The sequence below is a fragment of the Notolepis coatsorum genome, assembly GCF_963971535.1.
Source record: "Notolepis coatsorum genome assembly, chromosome: 13".
In the NCBI taxonomy this organism is placed as follows: Eukaryota; Metazoa; Chordata; class Actinopteri; order Aulopiformes; family Paralepididae; genus Notolepis; species Notolepis coatsorum.
Window position 1 is genome coordinate 9,424,418 of NC_140177.1, and position 24,326 is coordinate 9,448,743.

General features: G+C 48.0%; 1 protein-coding gene across 1 annotated transcript; it reads right to left on the reverse strand.

Annotated features, from left to right (window-relative positions):
* Positions 1-232: 232 nt before the first annotated feature.
* Positions 233-20,413, reverse strand: LOC311238893 (zinc transporter Slc39a7-like; the record flags this gene model as incomplete). Its single annotated transcript, XM_084327091.1, has 7 exons — positions 233-487; positions 10,188-10,384; positions 11,205-11,327; positions 13,480-13,599; positions 15,438-15,512; positions 16,117-16,285; positions 20,393-20,413. 7 exons carry the CDS (start codon positions 20,411-20,413, stop codon positions 233-235), a joined length of 960 nt encoding a protein of 319 aa, XP_084183217.1.
* Between the last annotated feature and the right edge of the window lie 3,913 nt (positions 20,414-24,326).

A 24,326-nucleotide genomic window follows, 5' to 3' on the forward strand; every position in this document is an offset into this window, starting at 1 on the left:
AGATTTAAGGTACATTTCTTAATGCTAAAAACATTTTTGATCCACTTTTTCTCCCATCCCAATTCTGCCCCCCCCACCTCCTCTCCCCCCCCCCCCCCCCCCACGAGTCCCTCCCCACCCTCTCCTCCTCTCCTCCCCCACCCCACGAGTCCCCCCTCCTCTCCTCCTCCTCTCCTCCTCTCCTCCCACCACCACGCCCCCCACGAGTCCCCCCCCCCCCCGCTCCTCCTCCTCACTCGTACTCTGCGATCAGCACCATCATCGCCACGCCGAGCAGCAAGGCCAGGATCTCCATCACCGACTGGCCTAAGCTGGCGCGTCCCACCAACAGTTCTGGAAGCACGGTCACCGTGGCGATGTAAACAAATCCTCCGGCCGTGAACGGCAGGATCCAGGCGGTCGCCGCGGCGCCCACACCTTCAGCCAATAGGGAGCAGGCTGTGCCGGCCAGAGCGCCCACGGCTGTCAGCAGCTGTAGACACATGGCCTGGTGGGACAGAGAACAGAGCGGGGCTCGCAACTCACTTGATGCTCCAAGGTGTTTTAATTGACTAAATAATAGCAGTGGATACAACGTTTCGACGACCCTTCCGTTCTTTTTCAAGTATAAATACAACACAAAAAATGACATCTTTTAATACAGGAAATTAAATAGATTACATATCAGCCCCACCTGGTGATCAGGGGCGGTCCCAAGACTTGCGTGATTTATACATTTTATACACGATTAAGTAACAATTAGGGCTGTCAGTTTATCGCGTTAATTAGATTAATTAATTACACAGCAAATTATCGCGAAATACTGTGTCTGTTACTAGGCTTGAGTAAATTGTAATGAACCAAATGAGAATATCAATTACATTATTTAATTTTTTTTTATCTTTGACTGTGAATAACACCATGCTAAAATTTACCAGACCTGAAAAATCTAAGCAAATTAATAGATGGAAGAGGATTAAACAGAAGGTTTTGTAGATACAGTACTGAATTCTGCCATCCGGACACATGCAATTTTAAATGTGATTATAGAATAGCAGGCATAAAATGGTTATGCGATTAATTAGATTAATTAATTGCAAATCCTGTAATTAATTAGATACACATTTTTTAATCGCCTGAGCAGCACTAGTAACAATTTATCTTTTCCATTTGACATTTTTTAGAAGGAGAATTTTTTTAGAGAAATATATATATATATATTAAACACAGTATTAGACATAATTTAAAGATAGGCAGCAGTGAGGTACTTTCTTTGGACCCGGTCCAGGTCCTAGCCACTGAAAACAATCTAAAACGAAAAAACAAAGTCTATCTATCGACTGTCTCCCTCTGAGTTACATTTACAAATAAGGTCTAATGTCAAAGTCCTCATTGAGTCCTGTTGGTGCCATAGTTTTAAGATAATGGATCCACCATACTTCTCTCCTCAGTAGGAGATTATCTATATCTCCCCCTCGTCTTGGAAGATGCACTCCCTCTATTCCAAGGTATCTTAGTGATGAGACATTGTGGTGTGCCTTTTTAAAATGTAAAGCTACTGGGCTTTTTTCATCCCCAGTCCGTATCGTACTCCTGTGTTGGGACAGAGGCCACAGTTACCATCTCTATATGAAGCAGATAGGGAATCATTCATAAATAAACTGTGTTCATATTAATCTCAGAAGTCATGAGATGGTTAACCAACAATATCCACAGAATCGTACTAAAAACAACACAGTGGCAGGAGTTTCATTTCAAAGACAGGACATCCCAACGTCGACTCTAAACGACATGTTCGCAAACTAGGGATGTTAACAATTAATCGAAGATCGATTGATTGATCGTTAAGGATTTACTCGAACACATGACATTTACTCCATCTACTATCAAACAATGACGTGTTAGAATGTTGTCTGTCTCTTATCACATTGTAGCTGTCAGTAGAATGATGTCTTTTCAAAGCATGTTTCAATGGACAGATAACGATAGGTTATGTAGATAACCTAGTTATATTAGTATTGGCTGAGCGTCCCGCTCTGAGCCTTACGAGATACTCCTATCTCCTGTGATACTTAATGTATCTCCCACGAATAAAAACACATGCACCCCACCTGTATGGGGCCCCGCCCCTTATGGTGGCACCACCCATATAACCATGACTCTGGTCATGAAACACCCTTCCTCGCCAAAACCCGTCCCAGGAAAAGATCCCTCAAGAGGGAACTCAGGGCCGCGCAGAGCGGGACGCTCAGCCAATACTAATATAACTAGGTTATCTACATAACCTATCGTTATATATCGTATTTGCATCGCGTCCCGCTCTGAGCCTTACGAGATAATGGGGAAGAGCGGGCGCGAGACCCGACAGATGTACCCCCTGAGGACCCGTAAGCCCACATCAAGGGGTGCGGGGAGCCCTGTCACCCCATCCTTCCTAACGAAGGGGGGGCGCAGTCAACTCCACCTGAATGCGAACAAGAGGGAAACTAGAACCCCTTGAACACACCGTACAGGCGGAACCACGTGTGACCCAACACACTGTGGCCCATACCCACACACTCCTGCTACCCGACCAAAGGACGGGAAGCAGGAAAGGCCACAGACCCCAGAACCGCCTGGGAGACAGAACCCCCGGTCATGTCCATGAGGAAAAACCTTACAAAGGAGCCCGGGGAGGACCATGAAGCTGCAGCACAGATGGCCTCCACCGAGGCCCCACCCAGGAGAGCGGCAGAGGCAGCCACCCCACGAGTGGAGTGCGCCCTGACGCCCCCAGGGGGATCCTGCCCAGCCAACGTGTAGCAGCGGGTAACACCCTCGCACAACCAATGGGACAGGCGCTGCTCCGACAGTGCCTTACCAGCACGAGCCCCACCGTAACAGACAAAAAGCTGGACGGTAACCCTGAAATCCTGAGTACGGCTGAGGTAAATCCCCAAGCACGGACTGGACATGACAGGTGAAGGCCCGCATCTAACTCACTAGTGTGAGGAGGAGGACGAAACGCCTGAACCACAATATCCCGGGAGCGGAAGGAACTCCGGATATTCTTAGGCACGAAAGCAAGATCAGGTCGCAGAGTGACACCGCAATCGGTCCGAAAAGACAGGCACTCTGGACGTACCGAGAGAGCACAGAGCTCACCTACGCGTTTAGCGGAAGTGACAGCCAGAAGGAACGCGGTCCTGAAGGACAGCTGTCCCCACGGCGCCTGCTCGAGCGGCTCAAACGGGGCCAAGGACAACCGACCGAGGACCAATTGAAGATCCCAAGTCGGAGCCAAGGAGCGTTGCACCGGCTTAACGCGTCGAGCGCCAAGCAGGAAACGCTTCACAAGAGGGTGGCTGAACAAGACATCCCCTCAAACCCCTCATGATAGGAGGATATAGCTGCTGCATATACCCTCACCGTCGAAGCCGACAGTCTATCAAGGAGAGACTGGAGGTAACCAAGGACAGCATCCAGGGGGCAGGAGACTGAGTCCCGGCCCCCCGCCTTACACCACACTTGGAACATACGTCATCTGCCCGCGTAAGCGCGACAGTGGAGGGAGCATGCGCATTCCAGATGGTAACACCATCAGGATCAAGAACCTGTGCCCCTCAACGTACCCGTCCCAACAACTGACCTAACAGATGTATGGGGAAGAATCCCTGGCGGCACGGCATCGGTCCCAGACCTGCCTGGCCATGTCCAGACGCAATCCTCACCCGTCAGGATGAGGGCCACCCCGCGACAGTACACCTGCACCCACATTCTCCCGGCCGGGGATGTGGGGAGCCCTCAGGCCGCGCAGATGGAGGACGCCCATAGCCAGCCGCCCGCCGCCTGGTGCAGACAGGGGGAGCGTACTCCTCCCTGTCTGTCGATACACGACACTGACGTCGTATCGTCCGTCCTGATCAACACCATTTGTGGACCAGAAGGACCGCTTTCAACACCAACACATTGAACGTAGCGCAGACCGGGCAGCATGGTTTGCCAGCTGCCCCCTACTGCGTTGGCCCGACGCATCACCAGCGAGGGAGGCGTCGGTGAAAACGCGACGTGAGACAGCGGCGTAACCGTCCTAGGACGGAACCTCCCGAGCGTGTTGACAACACGCTCTGAGATGGATGCCCATAGCCCTCCAACCGTTGACTGGGAAGAGGAATACTCTACATCCAGTCTACAGCAACCCCAGGCTGGTAGAGACCTGCCTGGTATGAGACCTGACGATCCACCTTGACCGCGAAGGACCAGAACGTCATCAGGGCAGAACACTCCGTAACCCCGGACTACGCAGAGGCCCCAGTGCGGCCTCCACGCACTTGGTGAAGATGCGGGGAGCCAGAGAAAACCGAACGGCAGCCTCTGGTACTCATACGCTAACCCTGCAAAGGAAGCATAGGTAAGCCCTAGGATGGAAGATCGGGGATGCGCATACGCATCCTACAGGTCTATGGAGGAGAACCAGACCCCCACCTGACAGTGTTCAACAGGTAGGAGACGATCCAAAAAATGCTGAACCTTCCCATGGGACAGGTCCAGCCTGGGTCTTACACCCCTCCCTCCCGACTTCTCGGGCTGAGAACACCGGGAGGAGAACGCCACGACGATGGCTTGCTTCGTCCACAGAGATTGGATCTCATTGACCAGAGCTGTCCCTGCTGGAGACCCCGACAACAGGGTCTGTACCAAACCTGAAAACGGGTGGGGTTGTGAAAACACAAGTCCCCGCCTCACCGTTCTCTCCATCTACCTCGACATATGGTACTGCCGTAGTCATATGTAACGACACTCCCAACGCACCCGCCGTCACGTGGCGCAGGTCCGCCAGGAACTGTAGATAGTTGGCCCGGTCCCCCCGCTGTGCGTAGACAACCCCGGAACCGTGCGAGGAGCGCGTTCCATGTCGGAACACCTGACCCTGACACACCCACGAGGCAAACGCACCCAAGGGAGAACCCCGACAGAAAGGGCCGATCTGATACGGGGGGCTTCCGATGAAAAAAGCCCCCCCACTGAACACCCCTCCAGAACATGCTGAAGGAGTTGTTCTGCAGCCGGACATGCAAGGTGTAAGGCCCCCATGGGTTCCTACACACCGTAGCCCTGCAGTGATATTACTACCACCCCAAACCATGTGAGCTGCGACCACTTGCCATTATTTCAGGAGTGGGAGGCACCAACATTATACCTGGCCTGGCGAAGGCGAGGCCGGGGAAGCCCGCACTGTGTGCCTCAAAAAGTTTCGAGCCCCCCTGCTGACAACACTTAAGTTGACAGACGTAACACCAGGCTCAACCAACACAGTTCAAGGTGTGGGAGCCGCTTGACAGCACAACATTCTCACGGACAGACCCAGGCTCAGCCATCAACTGGGTGTCAGCCCCTGTCCCCATGAGAAGCGAAAAAGGGGGGCCGGCCGCGCATCAACGAAGGCACGCGGCCCGCAGCCAAAGGAAACAATCAGAGCCCACTTCTTCCGCTGGTGTTGGGGAAGTGAGTGATCGGAGAGCGGGCTGCTCACGGCAGGACGGTGACGGCTTGTTTGTTCAAGCCGAACCCATCCTACATGGCCGATCCCTCGGCCGCCAAGGCTGTCGGCCTTGTGGACACCTGTCGAATCAACGCCCAGGATACCTCTGGTGGGGGAAAAACATGGCCGCCTGTCGAGGGCCCCGTCATCGCCGCTGACGAGGCCGTGCTCTCTCTTCTTCTGGCTGCGCGGTGTGAGGCGGTGTAGGGCCTAGGACAATACCGCCCGCGCTCCAGCAGAAGACCAAAATCCCCTGCGGAGAGGGGAACCCTGAGCGGTTATAGCTTGCGGCTGGGTCAAAGCTAATAACGTCAACAACCTCGCGCGATGTGTCGACGTCGGCTGGCCCTCAAGGCCCCTCCACCAGACACCATTTTTTTAATAGAAAAAACAGCAATTCGAACACAGTTCTAATCGTTGCCAATTCCATACCGTGGCGGTACAAGCCTTAACAGCCCACCAGCCACTCGCCAGGCCGACCCACCCATGGTGTCGGCCGGGCGGGGCATTGTTTCAATATATCAAAAACAAAGGACTGACGTTAACATGGAGCACCAGTGGTGATTGCAAACAGCACCCTCCACTGTGGTGTGCACCATGAAAGGGTTAAATGAATAAAAGAGCTAAACCACAAAAAACTGTAGAATGAGCAAACCCATACACACAAAGTTTAAGGGGAGACGGACCAGACCCGTCTTCATTCAAAATATCCACAACAGAACACCAGCCCTAGTTTAGCCCATTTACCAAAAAAGGTAAACAAAGCCCCCCCCCCCGCACTACTCCCCCAGTATACCGATTGACCGTCAGTATGAATGGTTTGAGAGGAGAGAAAGCTGTAGCAAGACAGACCTTCTCATAGCAGAGTGACAAAACGAAACAATAGCCCCCTACACAGGGCCGCCCCAGGAGGTGGGGGGCCTCGCGTCTAAAAACGCACAGGGCCTCACATTTCTCCCAGGCGGCCCTGCCCTTATACTACTGCAGCCTAACGCCAGGCAATGTGGGACCCAAGACAACAATTGCCTGTGCACAGACACGCAACATGTTTATCATGTCGGCTGGACCCATAGCCCCACTACCCGACGCCAACCCAGATGGGAACACCGTTCAACAAACCCCGCCGGAACACAAGGTAAAATACCTGGCTAGGAACCTAGCCACGACCTACCCCGTTGTCAACCCATTTACCCGAAAAAGGTAAATAGAACTCAAAAAAACCCACAACAGCTACCGACTGACCTTCATTGATGAACCGGGCAAGAGGCGGGAGAGTGACAACATCTCACGGCGGAGACATTAAAACAGCATAGCAATTAGCAGTAGTAATAGCATGCGGCAGTAGCGATAGCATGTAGCATAGCTTTAGATGTTTTATCAGCACGCCCAAGACAGCTTGGAAACCGTTCCCTGCAGAGAACGTTTACCAAACCATCCTGCCCCCGGCGCCAACACACAACATGGTTGTGTTAACAAAACAAACCAGCATTACTAACACTAATACCCATGCCTGAAGACACAGGGCCTACCTGAGTACAAGCTGGCCCGACAGCCAGCCTTGTACAGCTGAACCTCGATGTGCAGTCATCAAACGAGGAACATCAACACAGGCCCGTCGTGTCGCCGAAAACATGCGTCGAAGATGCCAGGGGCCAGCAACCTCCGGTAAGCTTCCAACATTATTAATCTTCCTTAATCTTTTCATTCCGCTAGTCTCGTATGGTGCACGCATCCAATACGCTGGGACGAAAACAGAGGAAGGGTGTTTCATGACCAGAGTCATGGTTATATGGGTGGTGCCACCATAAGGGGCGGGGCCCCATACAGGTGGGGTGCATGTGTTTTTATTCGTGGGAGATACATTAAGTATCACAGGAGATAGGAGTATCTCGTAAGGCTCAGAGCGGGACGCGATGCAAATACGATATATAACTATGACGAGGAGGAGTCTGGAGAAGAAGCCACTACATCATGAGGACTGGCGAGTCACCACTGCTGTGTTGCCAACTAGGGGTTAACCCTAACTAGGGCTGGGCGATATGACCAAAAACGTTATCGCGATAAAATGATAAAATTATTTTCATATAACTCGATATCGATAATTATCGTCGATATACATTTCTGTCAGTAATTAACTTCTTATGCCGGCGCCGACGGACGGGCTATTAATAGACTCACTTTGTTTGCTGCGCCGGTCACTACGAGACGAGTTGGAGAGCCGTTGCGACTCGCGTGTCGAGCCAAGTCAACCCTTTGAGAAGCGTCGTGGTCCCGGCTTGAATTCTCCATGAATGTGTCCAAGTCCATAATCCATATAAATCCATTTTGTTATATACAACTGTTCCAACACAGTCTGAATGAATGTTTTTTCTCTTGTGATTATGCCGCGTGATTTCAAAACACCAAAACTGAATGTCTTGTCTCGAGTTGATGTCGTCATCACGGTCATCAGTCCGCGCACCTTCTCCTACGCTGTACACACACGGCCCAGTGCATAGATTATTATATTCCACCAGGGGGCAACCTACCACCACTGGATCATATGCATAGAATGGAACTCTGTTTGGTCCAAGCTTGGGAAATCGATATATCGAAACTTTGCGACCACGTTTCATGTTTATTTCGAGGAAATAATTTATCGCGATGATTATCGTTATCGTTTTATCGCCCAGCCCTAACCCTAACCATAACTAGGGGTTTACATTACAGCGCTGTATATTGTTGATGGAAAGATGAATTTGCCGCCTTTCGATCGTCACCCTACTCAACCTATTGCGTGCTTCCTGTCTCGAGTTACAAGACGAAACCTCTGACGAGTGTCATTTGACGAGCCATTCGGACAAGTGACCACGTCCGGTTTGGCCGGGTCCTGAATGGATCGGTTACCGCTGATGGCGAAAATGATTGACCGACCACCTTTGTAGCCAATGAAATTCTGGAGCCAACGGTATCTTACATGAGGGCTGATTCCTATGGTAAACGGAGAGAAGAAGATGTTTCCTCATTCGCCGTCCAAATCAATGAGCAGTCCGCCATTTTGGACGAATTATTACCGATACAAGGATTACAAAAACATCTGTAAAACACTAATTTTCCCAGGGATTGTTATGTTTGGACCTGTACTGTAGATAAGACTACAGGTTATGGACAAGTTATGTTTTCCAGCTCCTACCTCTCAGCTGGAACTCAAACAGGCATCTGGCAACAAGTCAACACAACGTGAGTCACTTGTATTTTTATTTCAGTGTTCAAACCTTGTGGAAGAAAGTTCAGAATGTTTCCTTTCAAAAGAGACCAGACTCATGCATGTGGTTCAAGTAATAAATCGCTAATAACTTTGGGTATGCAATCGTCAGGCGTTTTATGCAAAATGTGCCCTCAGCATAAGGGGTTAAGAAAATGTTTGAGTTTGTTAAATACATGCTTTAGATTTTTTAAGTGGCGACTGACGTTTTCTTTTTTTGTAGCCACATACAGCTCGCCCTCTTTAAGTTGACACAAAGCATGTGTAGGCCTCTGCATTTCTATGTGTTTCATATGCCATGCAATGCTGTGGAAATAAACCTTTTGATTGAGGAAAGAAATACATTATTGTTTGGTAAATTTGGTATCTTTTGTTACAATGAACACATTGACCGCCAGCAGCAGGGGGCGCTGATCCCCCTTCAGCGCCAGGTCTTTATTCAATGGATATAGTTTTGCCAGAATGCCAAACTTGCGAGTCCTAAAATTATATTTTATATTATAGCTATGGATCTAATAACACCGTCGACTGTCAGTGAGTTGCTTCTGGTCAACATGCAAGAAACGGATTGTTTTTTCATCCGCAAATTTCCGTTTTATACCGTTTTGAATATGAGTATAGTTTGAGTGATTCTGAGTAATTCCAGGAAAAGACGAGGAAAAGGCATTTGAGTGTAATCCAGTTATCACGTTGTAATTTTTCGGCTGATTATCGAATCATCCTGAAATCTACGCTAGATTATTATCATGTCTCTCCTCGTGCATACATGAAATGCCCCCCCCCCCCCCCCCCCCCCCCTTCCACGGCAGCCAACGGTAGAAAGCACAACACGGTCCACACAGATAGCTTTGATCGCGGGAGAAAGAAATATCAGATCAACGTTGACCGTCTGCCAGCTCAGACACATTCACCAGGGTCTGCAGAGGCTGCAGCCATGAATTATGAATAGATATAGCGAATAAAAGAAATAACGATCATAAAAACGGCGCAGAACCAGTTAATGGGTTATTGATCGTTAACGTTACCAATGATCGAGTAAGGAACGTGCTTACAATTTGCAACCCTATCTCAAACCGTTCAATCTCAAGCAGGGATCCAGGCTCATGAACACAGGAATCTGCCACAGCTCTGTGTCCTGGATGATAGAAACACTGCTCTCTGCACCACAGCTCTGTGTCCTGGATGATAGAAACACTGCTCTCTGCACCACAGCTCTGTGTCCTGGATGATAGAAACACTGCTCTCTGCACCACAGCTCTGTGTCCTGGATGATAGAAACACTGCTCTCTGCACCACAGCTCTGTGTCCTGGATGATAGAAACACTGTCTCTGCACCACAGCTCTGTGTCCTGGATGATAGAAACACTGCTCTCTGCACCACAGCTCTGTGTCCTGGATGATAGACACTGCTCTCTGCACCACAGCTACTGCTTGAACCGTTACCTTCTTCTTGGTGCATCCGGACTGGACGAGGATGGCGAAGTCTCCGATCTCATGGGGAATCTCGTGCAGGAGGATGGTGATGGTCGTGACCGTTCCTACCGCAGGACCCACCAGGAAGGACGCCCCGATGGCCAGGCCGTCGGTGAAGTTGTGGGTAAAGTCGGCCGCAAGATTCAGGTACGCAGACACCTTGATGTCTATAGTTAGTGAGAGAATCAGCCAATGAGACGCACAAGAGCTACAACTGCAGACTTCAGAGTATTATCTACACTATCTAGTAGGGCTGACGCCTATTAGTCGATTAGTCGACTAATCGGTCGAAAGGGGCCGTAGTCGACTAACCAAACTCTTAGTCTTATAGTAATTTTTTTTTTTTTTTTTTTATTATTATTTTTTTTCCATTCTTTCCAAAAGAAAAGAGGCCTAGAAGCGTGGCTAACGCTAATGGCACGCATACCAGAGGCTAACTGCCTAAGAAAACAGGCACAGAGGCACTGAAAGAGGATTTCACCCATCTAATGAACACACTAGACTAGACAAATATCAAGATGTATCCATCAGTGGACCAATTGCATGCTTTTGCAGAGGACAAGAAGCCTTCAGTCGACTCCTTCAGACATTAAGCACCCCCCACAGCCCAAATGGAATGATAAAAAAATTATAATAATAATAATAATTTAATAAATTTAAGAAATATTATGATTGGCAAATTTTGGCCAATCATAGTCGACCATCCAAATCCTTAGTCGGGGACAGCCCTACTATCTAGTAAAGTATGAAACTGTTTCAAGTGCCTTCTGTCTACTAAAAGGTGCATCAGTGTTAATGCTTGTTTTTATTTATGTTTTCAGTTCTTAAAAGTGTTGGGTTTATAATTCAGTTAGACATCAGTGTAAACACACTGAAGTCTGCGTTCAGGATGACAGCATGTACATTAATTACTACTGTGTGTAGTAATAATACCAAGAAGAAGGTCTCCAAGTTGACTCATGTTGGATGAATAAATTATCTCCTCACCCGGGCTTTTCTCTTCATCTTTCTCTTTCTTTGGTGGCTTCTGATCTTTGCCTTCCTTCCCCTCTTTCGTCATCTCCTCCCCCTCGTCTTCCTCTCCGTCGCTCTCCTTTGCCTTGGGAGCGGCTGGCGATGGAAGGACAAACACAAAGCATCATTTAATGCTACTTCGCTAAGAGCAACCATAACAAATATATAATTTGAAATGGGCTCAGATGTAGTGACATTCAGCAACTATTGGGCGAGGAGGGGAGGTTGGATGGGGGAGTGCAGGAGAATGGAGGAGAGGAATAGAGGAGATGAATAGAGGAGAGGAATGGGGAGGAGGAGAATAGAGAGGAATAGAGGAGAGGAATAGAGGAGAGGAATAGAGGAGGAGGAGAATAGAGGAGAGGAATAGAGGAGAGGAATAGAGGAGAGGAGAATAGAGAGGAACAGAGACTGAGAATAGAGAGAATAGAGAGGAGAGGAATAGAGAGAATAGAGGAGAGGAATAGAGATGAGGAATGGGGAGGAGAATAAAGAGGAGAAGGGAAGAGAGGGATAGAGGAGAGGAATGGGGAGGATGAGAATAGAGATGAATAGAAGAGGAATAGAGGAGAGGAATAGAGGAGAGGAATGGGGAGGAGAATAGAGAGGAGAGGAATAGAAGAGAGGAATAGAGGAGAGGGATAGAGGAGAGGAATGGAGGAGAGGAATGGAGAGGAGAGGAATAGAGGAGAGGAAAAGAGAGGAGAGGAATAGAGAGGAGAGGAATGGAGGAGAGGAATAGAGAGGAGGGGAATAGAGGAGAGGAATAGAGGAGAGGAATAGAGAGGAATGGAGGAGAGGAAAAGAGAGGAGAGGAATAGAGAGGAGAGGAATGGAGGAGAGGAATAGAGAGGAGAGGAATAGAGGAGAGGAAAAGAGAGGAGAGGAATAGAGAGGAGAGGAATGGAGGAGAGGAATAGAGAGGAGAGGAATAGAGGAGAGGAATAGAGGAGAGGAATAGAGGAGAGGAATAGAGGAGAGGAATAGAGAGGAATGGAGGAGAGGAATAGAGAGGAATAGAGAGGAGAGGAATAGAGAGGAGAGGAATAGAGAGGAGGAGGAATAGAGAGGAGATGAATAGAGGAGAGGAATAGAGGAGAGGAATAGAGGGGAGAGGAATAGAGGAGAGGAATAGAGGAGGGGGATAGAGAGGAGAGGAATAGAGAGGAGAGGAATAGAGAGGAAAGGAATATAGAGGAGAGGAATAGAGAGGAGGGGAATATAGGAGAGGAATAGAGAGGAGGAATAGAAGAGAGGAATAGAGAGGAGAGGAATAGAGAGGAGAGGAATAGAGAGGAATAGAGAGGAAAGGAATATAGAGGAATAGAGAGGAGAGGAATAGAGGAGAGGAATAGAGAGGAGAGGAATAGAGAGGAGAGGAATAGAGGAGAGGAATAGAGGAGAGGAATAGAGAGGAGAGGAATAGAGAGGAGAGGAATAAAGGAGAATAGAGAGAGGAATGGAGAGGAAGAATAAAGAGAGGAATGGAGAGAATAGAGGAAAATAGAAAGGAGAGGAATAGATCGGTTCCCAGCAGAGAGCTACCATGTGAATGACTTGTGTTCCCAGAGACCTACCATGTGAATGACTTGTGTTCCCAGAGAGAGCTACCATGTGAATGACTTGTGTTCCCAGCAGAGAGCTACCATGTGAATGACTTGTGTTCCCAGAGACCTACCATGTGAATGACTTGTGTTCCCAGAGAGAGCTACCATGTGAATGACTTGTGTTCCCAGAGACCAACCATGTGAATGACTTGTGTTCCCAGAGAGAGCTACCATGTGAATGACTTGTGTTCCCAGAGAGACCTACCATGTGAATGACTTGTGTTCCCAGCAGAGAGCTACCATGTGAATGACTTGTGTTCCCAGAGAGACCTACCATGTGAATGACTTGTATTCCCAGAGAGCTACCATGTGAATGACTTGTGTTCCCAGAGAGACCTACCATGTGAATGACTTGTGTTCCCAGCAGAGAGCTACCATGTGAATGACTTGTGTTCCCAGAGAGACCTACCATGTGAATGACTTGTATTCCCAGAGAGACCTACCATGTGAATGACTTGTGTTCCCAGAGACCTACCAGGTGAATGACTTGTGTTCCCAGAGACCTACCATGTGAATGACTTGTGTTCCCAGAGACCTACCAGGTGAATGACTTGTGTTCCCAGAGACCTACCAGGTGAATGACTTGTGTTCCCCGCAGAGACCTACCATGTGAATGACTTGTGTTCCCAGCAGACACCTACCATGTGAATGTGAATGGCCTCCTCCCTTCAACAGGCGCACAAACTTCTCCACGACCAGGAAGGCCACGATCCCGGCCAGAACCCACAGGCCGACGGACATCATGTGGTCGTGAGCGGCGCCTGTGGAGAAGCAGGAGAGACGTTCTGTATGAATAACATCTCAGCCACAGACTCATAACCCCCCCCCCCCGACACTCAACTAACCGCCTCGGACAGTCCTTCATACCAGCGGCCATCAGGCTCCACAACAGTGGGCAGGGACTGCTGCCAGACATCCAACTAGAACTAATAGGAACCCAAGGAGGACAATAACACTACCTTATGCATACTGCACCTTATGTGAATACTGTGAATACTGTATATTTCAGTTAGTTAGATAGTAAATTATAACACTACCTTATGCATACTGTACCTTATGTGAATACTGTGATACTGTGAATACTGTATATTTCAGTTAGTTAGATAGTAAATTATAACACTACCTTATGCATACTGCACCTTATGTGAATACTGTATTTGTTCAGTTACCGGTAGTTAGATAGTAAATTATATTGACCTATTTGTTTACACTGCTTGTGTTGTTTTTACCACCTCAGTGTTTCCCCTACCATTGCCCCGCCAACCGGACGCCCCGCCCCTCCAGAACAAATATATTTAAAAAAAAATATATATATATTTTTTTTTATTAAAGTTTGCTTTAATCAGCTAAATTATACATCAATCGGTTTTCATATAAATCAATCTTCACTAAGACATTAAACCGGTGGTGCAGCGCGGTCTACGGAGACGCAGAAACCAAATCCATTCCGAGACAACTCCGAGACTGACTAGCGTCGCGCGTAACAAGTCTCAGGGCTAGATCCACAAAGAATGGATTGCACGGTGCTGCTAATTGCACCCTTACTTACAATTCACTATGAATTGAAAAGGGGGGACCCTGGTGTAAACAAGACGAAAGTCTTTCTCTGGTCTGCATCCCCTTAACAATTGTGTGTATTGAGCCGTACTGTATTGTACCCATTCTGCAATCTGTTAATAAAGTTTTCATTCAATCAATCACCTTGTTAATATTTATTCACCTAATTTATGTGCAATCATTTCATTTCAGCTCAGTGTAGAGAAATGCACCGATACTAACAACCGCCTTACTAGTAGTTTTGGGGGCCTACCACCCCCCCTGAAAAAAATCCTAGGTGAAACACTGTACATGTACCCCCCCCCCCCCCCCCCTCCCCATGCTGCTATGATGCCTGAATTTCCCCAAGGGGATCAATAAAGGAATAACTTATCTTATCTATGTTCTGGATCTACTGGGTTTGGACAGGCAGCAAGATCAGCAAAGCATGACATATGAAGATGTAGTTGTTTGTAGTTTAAATGTCAATAAGTCGGCTATCAAGTAGAGCGTTTCATCATCACAATTTCAATGTATCTTTGAAATTAGATTTATTTTTTTATTTAAAAAGCATTACTGTATATTTTATTGCATTTCTATTCTATTTTATTCTACTCTTATCTTAGGCAATTTGATTTGTTTTGTTATTCTTATTCGTGACCTGTTCCGTCTAAATGTTTAATGTTGAGCGATTTGCCAAATTTCCCTCTGGATAATAAAAGTATTTCTATTCTATTCTATTCTACAGGAGATCCAGGGTTTAAAACATGCAGAACAAGGAATTACGACCCTTCTCACGTTTCAGTGTTGCAACCTTCATTAGATAATTAAGCAATATTTCTCAACAGGGAGGACTATACCGTGAGACTTGGTAGTAACCAGGTTAGTACTATTTTTTACTATTATTAGTGAAGAGTCCTATTTATCCATTTGTGTTTTTTTTAAATGGGAGCGTGTTCCGACGGCGATGCTCCATCATTAGCATCATTAGCTCTGCGGATGCTAAAGGGTTAAATGAGAGAGTGTTCCACCTCTACCACTCGATCCAATAACAGTTCCATACCGTGGGCGTGGTCATGTGACTCTTCACTGGCGTGTGAGTGGCCAGGTCCTTCATCTCCTGTGTGAGAATGGGGTGCTGCAAGAACAAACGAGAGGAAAAGGTCAAACAGATATATAATAATAAACTTTATTTGTGTTTACTGCTTGATGCACTACAGGGCCAGGCTGCGTGAATCCTTTCCGCAACGGAATTCGGTTTCCGGGTTCCTCTGATTGGCCGCGACCCCCACGTGACCCGCCCCCCTATCCACCGCGGACTCGCTCGCTTCCTCAATTTATACGCATGGAAGTATTGACTGAATGAATGAATGAAAACTTTATTTAACAGATTACAGAATGGGTACAATACAGTACGGCTCAATACACACAATTGTTAAGGGGATGCAGACCTGAGAAAGACGTTTGTCTTGTTTACATCAGGGTCCCCCATTTTCAATTCATATAGAACGACTACGCCGTAACAAATCATTAAAAAAATATACCGTTAACTGGAATATGTTGTGCCTTTACACATATGTTGGATTATGTAATTGGTTTGTCATGACAAACAAATTAAAAAAATCGCGATTTACCCGCCGGCTACAACAACACTCAGTTATCGCGATATGATTTTTTGCCATATCGCCCAGCCCTAATGAAAAGCACTATACAAATAAAGTTATTATTATTATTATTACTACCCAGAGCGTGGGGGATGAGGTGGAGGAAGGCGTCTCCCAGAAGTCCTCCGGAGGCGAAGCTGAGCAGCACCTTCAGCAGGTTCTGGTGTTTGTCCGTGTTGGACTGGACCGGGATGAGGAAGAGGATGAGGAAGGGCGCGGCGCTGATCAGCAGAGTGGCTCCAATGGCCTAGAGAGGTAAACAAAGAGACCAGGGTTTATGTTTATGTTTATTAGGATCCCCATTAGTCATCATCAACGTGTTGACTATTCCTCCTGGGGTCCTCACAGATAAACACATACAAATATGAAACATTCAGTGTAACTCAGTCATATATCACATCCATAATCAATAGAAAATAAAACAAAAGGTCATAGGTGAATCCATTTCACCATACCTTTAAAAAAAGCACAAAGTAAACAGAAGGAGTTTGGATAACATGGCTGCAGCTACACTCATGCATGATGACATATATTAATTTCCTTCCGGATTATGGCTCCTTTAAGTTTATTTTTGAAACTGTTTTCCGTCCGTATGATATGTAATGGGATCCTATTCCAGTATGTTATGGCTCTTTACTATACATTGCAGTTTTCTTTAGAGCGTTGGTTCTAGGCAGAGGTAGGGTGAAGCGACTACTTGAAGCATGTATTATGGTCATGTCTATCATTGGTGGATAAAAGCATAGAATACAATTGAGTGTGTTTACCTAAGGTACAAATGTTCTTTAAAAACCTAATCAAACTGCATGCTAGCCTCTCCTCCACCCTCATCCACACAGGGATTCAGAAAGGTGAGCTTGAACACATCAAACCCGTGTTTCCACTGCCGATACCGGAGTCATAACCTTTGATTGTAGTCCGATACGGAGTACTTTACTCAGCGGTGTAGCCTTAGAGACCACTGGTTTGGGGTCACTAGGCAGACATGTATATACTGTACCTGTAGGGTTATATTCAAAGGTTGAAACTTTCCATGGGAATATATGAGAATTAATGGGAATGAACCAGAAAAGAAAAGGGAAATATAGGGGTTATTTGCACAGGCTGTATTTACCATGTCATATGAAGGGTATCTGCAAGTTCAATTTAAGACTTTTTAAGACCTTTTTAATACCACTCAGAGCGAACCACGACAATACTAGCAAAACAACAACAACACATAGCGACATATAGAAAGGTCCAGAACATTTTCTATTTAGAAGAAATTCTCTGGTCTGCATCCCCTTAACAATTGTGTGTATTGAGCTGTACTGTATTGTACCCATTCTGCAATCTGTTAAATAAAGTTTGCAATCAATCAATCAAAGGGAAGAAACTGTACATTGGGGGGGGGGGGGGGGGGGGGCAGGATATGATCTGGTGAACTCTAGTTTCGGCTGACGTGACGTAGCTAACGTTAACTTATTGACCAGATATGCCTGTACATATATATATGTAAGGGATAATGTATAGCTACGAGGTCATTGTCGCAAAATAATTGACCGACAGAGTTTAAAATACCGAGCCGCCTCGGCGAGGTGTTTTAAACGTCAGTGAAGGTCAATTATTTTGCGACAATGATCGAGTATAGCTATACATTATCCCGCTTATTACATGGCTAACTTACTAACAATATACCTAATTCATTTTACATCGACTCGCAACACTGGTTCTGGCTGCGTTCTGGCTCCGCTCGTCGCTCCGCCCCCTGTCATCGCCGGCAGCAGAACACCGGCAGTGTCTAATTGCACTGAAACAGTGTGTGTCAGTGGGCTTGATTGCGAACAGCTGCGCACAGCGGTCATTATTGTCCCACAGCGGTCATTATTGTCTGATAATGACCGCTGTTGGGGGGCTATTGACCAATCACAAGCAAGCATTTCAGCGAATGTGAACACGCCAAGTAATAAATATATATAATAATATAGTTGTGTATGGTAGGGTGACCAAACGTCCTCTTTTGCCCAGACATGTCCACTTTAGGTATCTTGAGGCTGGGGCAGAGTGTCCTCTCTTTTGGAATCAGCACTTTGATGGAGTTAGCATCTTTAGCTCGCTGGCTAACGTTAGCTCGCTAACAACAACTCGCTCACAACAACAACAGCAAGGTGTTAACTAGGTCCTGCTGAACACAGAGGGTCGGCGTCGGTGCTCACCTGTGTGTGAGCTGTGTTGCTCCTGCTGCAGGGTTCAGTAGATGTGTGTGATGTGCAGTTAGAGCAGCAGGTCGCAGTCTGTCTGTCTGTCTGTCTGTGTTGCTGCTGCTTCGTGACGTGGCGTCGAGTGGTGGAAACCTCGCGAGATCTCGTTCCTTTCCTCCGTGAAGCCGCGACACATATCGTAATATCGCGAGAGGTGTGTAACAAGTTTGAAAGATCTTTCTGAAAAGCAAAAGCCGGATATTGATTGATTGAAAACTTTATTAACAGATTGCAGAATGGGTACAATACAGTACAGTACGGCACAATAGATACAATTGTTTTTTTATCCACTTTTTCTCCCATTTTCTATATTTTCTCCTATCACAATTTCGTATCATCCAATTCAACCCTCCCCCGTCACGAACGCTGTTTCTTGCCTCCCACAAGCCGGCTGCAATGTGGACTAAGTCATACATAGCACAAGTCCCCTCCGTTACTTGAGGTAACAGCAGTCGCATCTTTTCACCTGCGCAGCTCGATCTCTCAGTGGCGAGGAGTAACGCGTGGGAGGCTCACGCTGCCCCCGACACTTCCTGATTCTACTGCGCAGGCGCACCAACCGACCTGTAGGAGTCGCTGTCCACAACGCCCGATCCCCACCCATCAGTTTCCCACCCCCTAATACGGCCAATGTGTATTAGTACGGACGACCAGCTAAACTGAAAGCAAATGTGGAGCGCTGGGCTCGAACAGGCAAGCCCAGCGTCTCCAGATTTTGTGGCGAGCGCCTTGCCCACTACGCCACGTAGCCGCCCAATACATACAATTGTTAAGGGGATGCAGACCAGAGAAAGACTTTCGTCTTGTTTACATCAGGGTCCCCCATTTTCAATTCATCATAAGATATATGACATACATGACATACAGATAGACAGTACTGCTACATCTATACATTTATGACATATCAGATTTACAAATACAGTGACAATGGTCCACAATATGACTGTGGGGAGTTCAGAGACTTTGCAAAGCAGTATGGGTTTAAACACATTACCTCTAGCCCCTTGTATCCACAGGCTAATGGACAGGCTGAAAAGGGGGTCCAGATTGTTAAGAGGCTGTTTAAAAAGGCAAGAGACAGTAACACTGACCCATGCCTGGCTTTGCTAAGCTACAGGGCAACACCTCTGGAGTGTGGAGCGCCCCCTGCTGAGCTCCTCATGCATCGCAAGCTGCGCACCACGCTTCCACACATTCCAGATGAAAAGGACATGGGCAGGGACACCAAAGAACTGTCCCACAAGAGGATGAGACTCAAGCACAGACAGAAACTGAACTATGACAAAACAACAAGGGGACTAGAGCCCCTGCAGAAAAACGATGTTGTGAGGATCGAGGGTCCTGATTTCTGGACCAGGAAAGCAACAGTCCTCAGGGAAGTAGGTCCCAGGTCATTCACCGTAGAGACTGAGAACGGACAAGTGTTTAGGAGAAATGGGAGGAGTCTGTTGAAGACTCAGGAGGACACAGAGAAACCAAGCGAGGACACGGAATCTGAACAATCACAACACGGTGGTGATGCAGCAGACGTGCAACACACTGAGCCTCCTTCACCAGCAGACATGCAACACACTAAGCCTCCTTCACCAGCAGACATGCAACACACTGAGCCTCCTTCACCAGCAGACATGCAACACACTGAGCCTCCTTCACCAGCAGACATGCAACACACTGAGCCTCCTTCACCAGCAGACGTGCAACACACTGAGCCTCCTTCACCAGCAGACATGCAACACACTGAGCCTCCTTCACCAGCAGACGTGCAACACACTGAGCCTCCTTCACCAGCAGACGTGCAACACACTGAGCCTCCTTCACCAGCAGACGTGCAACACACTGAGCCTCCTTCACCAGCAGACGTGCAACACACTGAGCCTCCTTCACCAGCAGACATGCAACACACTGAGCCTCCTTCACCAGCAGACATGCAACACACTGAGCCTCCTTCACCAGCAGACATGCAACACACTGAGCCTCCTTCACCAGCAGACATGCAACACACTGAGCCTCCTTCACCAGCAGACATGCAACACACTGAGCCTCCTTCACCAGCAGACATGCAACACACTGAGCCTCCTTCACCAGCAGACATGCAACACACTGAGCCTCCTCACCTTCCACGATGGCTGAGACATTGAGAAGGTCTTCTAGACCTAAGAAACCACCTGAGAGACTCATAGAACATTGTTGAATTGTTGATAGTGTTGAAGGAGAAGGTTTGTATGGTGGACACATTGTGGTTGGTGTTTATTTTAATAATAATAATAATAATAATAATAATAATAATAATAATAATAATAATAATAATAATAATAATAATAATAATAATAATAATAATAATAATAATAATAATAATAATAAATAATAATAATGTTATGCTCACCTGTTTGGAAAGAGAAGTGTTGATAGTGTTGAATTATTGATATTGGTTGTTACAAAGGATCAGATTAAACCGTATATATACACGGAATATCCCTTTAGCCTAGTGCAGACCATGGTATTTCATTCTCCTATTGGACAGCGGTCCACAGGCGCCGGGGCCGTGCCTCCAGAGTCAGGTTCAAGGCCACCGTCAAGACATGTCTGTGCATGCCCGGCCTTGCCCAGGGATACGAGACAGAAATGAGGTTGGCACTAGATTGTTCGCCGTGCATATAAATATGGCGCAGGTGAATACAGAAGTAGAGTTACCCAATAAGTTGAAGCCTCACCCACGATACTCCGTGCGGTGAAGTATGGCCTGTTTGGCCCCAAAATAGAGCATTGAGACCGCGTGCGAATTAATAACTGAATTGTCAGAGTTTGGCGCTATACCGTCGAGTGCGACATATTTCTATTAAGTCAGTAATAGTCTATTTGTGTATAGTGTATCGTGCGGCTAAAGTTCTACAGTGACCAGCATCACCAACGCTTCCTCGTATCAGCTAGAGTGCTTATCCAGGCTGGGCTGCTTTCATGGCGCTTTCACCCGAGGAGACCTAGACGAGAACCGTGTGGACATGTACACTGGATTAATCTACCCGACGACTACATAGCCCTTTGCGGCTGGATTATATTTGTTTTGGTCCTGTGATTTATGGAGCGGAGAATCGCAGACGCCTACACGTGTTGGATTTACCCTGTGAGGAGACCAGTCGAGTCTGCGCCTCAGAGAGCCTGAGGCCGGCTAGCTTTCTTCACTGTGGAGCTACAGTCTACGGAGAACAGCTGTATTCGTCTGTGGATCAAGAGGCTATTGCACCGTCTCCTGTACTTGGAGTCTCCTTAGTCATCGTTGACCAGACTCTCTACTACCGACAGATCCTCTACCCCTGCTGGCTTACAACCGGGGGGACCCTTCCAGTATCTCCCGCTATATATTACTAGTGTACCATAGATATAATTCCCTAAGATTCAGGTTGTATAATTACCTCCTGCGTAACCAGAGAATGGACATTCATTATTGATTTGCCTACGCACATTCCTTTGCCTTATAAGCGCATCCAAAGTAAAATACAGAGAAGTATATTATGTACCTTTTGCTGCAATAAATACTTGATTACACCTTTGTGTGGAACCGATTCATTGTGGGAAGTGTTCATCATATTTATATATCATGTACTGTATGGCCAGTAATTAAAGTACATAAAGCGGTAGTGGTTTAATGATACCATACTTATCAATACAGTCAGGGAATTGTACCCCTCAGTTACAATTGGTCCTTCGATCCGGAGGGTAACTAGCGTAATATTAATATAGTGGTATTAATATTGACATGGCCTATGATGAACACTCCACAAAACGGTTCTCCTAAAGTAGATCGCCCGCAGCGTAGACGGCAGACACCTCAGTACTTAGAGGATTACGTTGCCAATATACTACCTAGCTTTCTACAGACGGTAAACGCGGAAAAAGTAGATAGTAAAATTATGTCCGACCCTATCAACCAGGCTACCCCGCCAATAGAGGCCCTAGTGGGTTCTAACGTAACTGACCAAGCTCACGGTAGGGACCAGGAGGGACCCGACATGACTTTACCCCCCGCCAAGACCGAAGAAGTAGTCCCCGGAGAGCTCCAGGATAAAGACAGCTCTCCAGGGATGGAACTCTACCCGCTACAAGAAGAGGAGAGCACCCCGGAGATGGATCTCCAGGACTCGCCACAGGAGAACAGATCTCCAACGAGTACTGCCGGGAGCGGATCACCTCAACCAGCGTCTTCCCCCAGCGAGGCGGACAAGATGCTGGCACAGGCATTCCTCGCCAGCCTAGCAGCCTCAACAGAGCGCGATCGACTCCAAGCACAGACGCTTAGTGAGCGCGAACATTCTTCCATGGAAAGAGAACGCCTTCAAGCGCAGCAACGGAGCGACGAAGATCGTATACGTCTAGAGATTAGACGCCTTCAGACGGAAGAGAATATGGTAAGGGACCGGGCCGAAGCCCAGCGCGCCGCCGCCGAAGCCCAGCGCGCCGCTGCCGGTGCCCAAAGAGAAGCAGAGCGCGACCTCGCTCTCACCAAGCGCGAAGCCGAGCGCGACCGATTACAAGCGCAGATAATGGAGCAGCTGATCACCAGGGCAACACCCCCTCCCTCCGCACGGGGTTCCAGGGCCTCGTCAAGACAAGGGTCAAGGGCACCCTCCCCTACCCGATCAAGCGACCCTGAGCCCGACCACCAGAGAGAGCCTATACCCCCCTCCGAACCCCTTCCCCGACCGGTCCAAGTGAGACCCAGCTACAAGGAAGAAACGGTCTACACCGCGGAGAGGCTAAATAGACGACTACAGGATCTAGAGGACCTGCCAGAGGAAGAAGAAGAGGGAGAGGAGGAGAGTCAAGCCCGACAGCAGCACAGTACTCCACAGGACCAGGAGGTCCAGTACAGCCCAGGCTCTACCCCCGCGGCTCTGCGCTACAGACCCCCGACTCAATTCACGGGTGAACTTGACGCACGACCAGCCCCGAGGAACAGCACCTGGATACGCGGGCCATGGTACCCAGCAGGTACCAGCCCACCAAGAGGCGTAAGAGGAGACTCGCCTAGGAGGCCTCTCTTCCAACGCTCACCGATGTGCCAGCCATCCATGGCATCATACATTGGCACACCGACGTTTCCGGACTTCACCCACGAGAACAGAGCACAGTACACGGAGCTACGAATGTGCTTAGAGACAATGATGTCCGATGTAGCTGATGAACCGTACAAGTATGCTATCCTACTGAAGCACCTCAAGGTGCCCCGAGCGCGAGAGGGTATGCCTACCTTCCACGCCCCAAAAGAAGCGACGGAGCGGTATCTATTGAACACAGAGCGGCGCCTAGCCAGAGACCCCGCTCAAGAGACTGTGTACCGCGCTGAGATTAACAAGCTAATCACAGCGGGACACATAAAGAAAATTGACATTAAAGAGGCCGATCAGACGACCGAATCATGGTACGTGCCGCACCACAAAGTCCACCACAACGGCAAGGATCGTATTGTGTTCAACTGCAGCTACCACATCGGATCACAAAATCTGAATAAAGAGCTCTTGCCCGGCCCAACACTCGGCCCCTCTCTACTAGGCGTGTTACTACGTTTCCGCCAAGACAAGGTGGCCATCAGCGGTGACATCAAAGGGATGTTCCTGCAGGTGAGACTAGTGGAGGAGGACAAGCCCCTGCTGCGGTTCCTATGGAGAGAGAGGATCGGGGATGAGCAACCGGCCATCTATCAATGGGAAGTCCTCCCTTTCGGAACCACATGCAGCCCATGCTGTGCTACGTTTGCACTGCAAAAACACGTCGCAGAGGACCCAGCAGCTGATGAAGAGGTCCGACAAAGTGTAGGAAATAGTTTCTACGTGGACAACTGTCTGCAAAGCGTCTCGACGCCAGAAGAAGCCGAGGCCCTTCTACTCAAGCTCCGCGCCTCCCTGATCAAAGGCGGCTTTGATCTCAGGCAGTGGGCCAGCAGCGACCCGCAAGTATTGCGCAGCCTCTCCCCCGAGGACAAGGCAGCAAGCAGCGAGACCTGGATGGCGACCATCCCAGGAGAAGCCCAAGAAATGACATTAGGACTAGTCT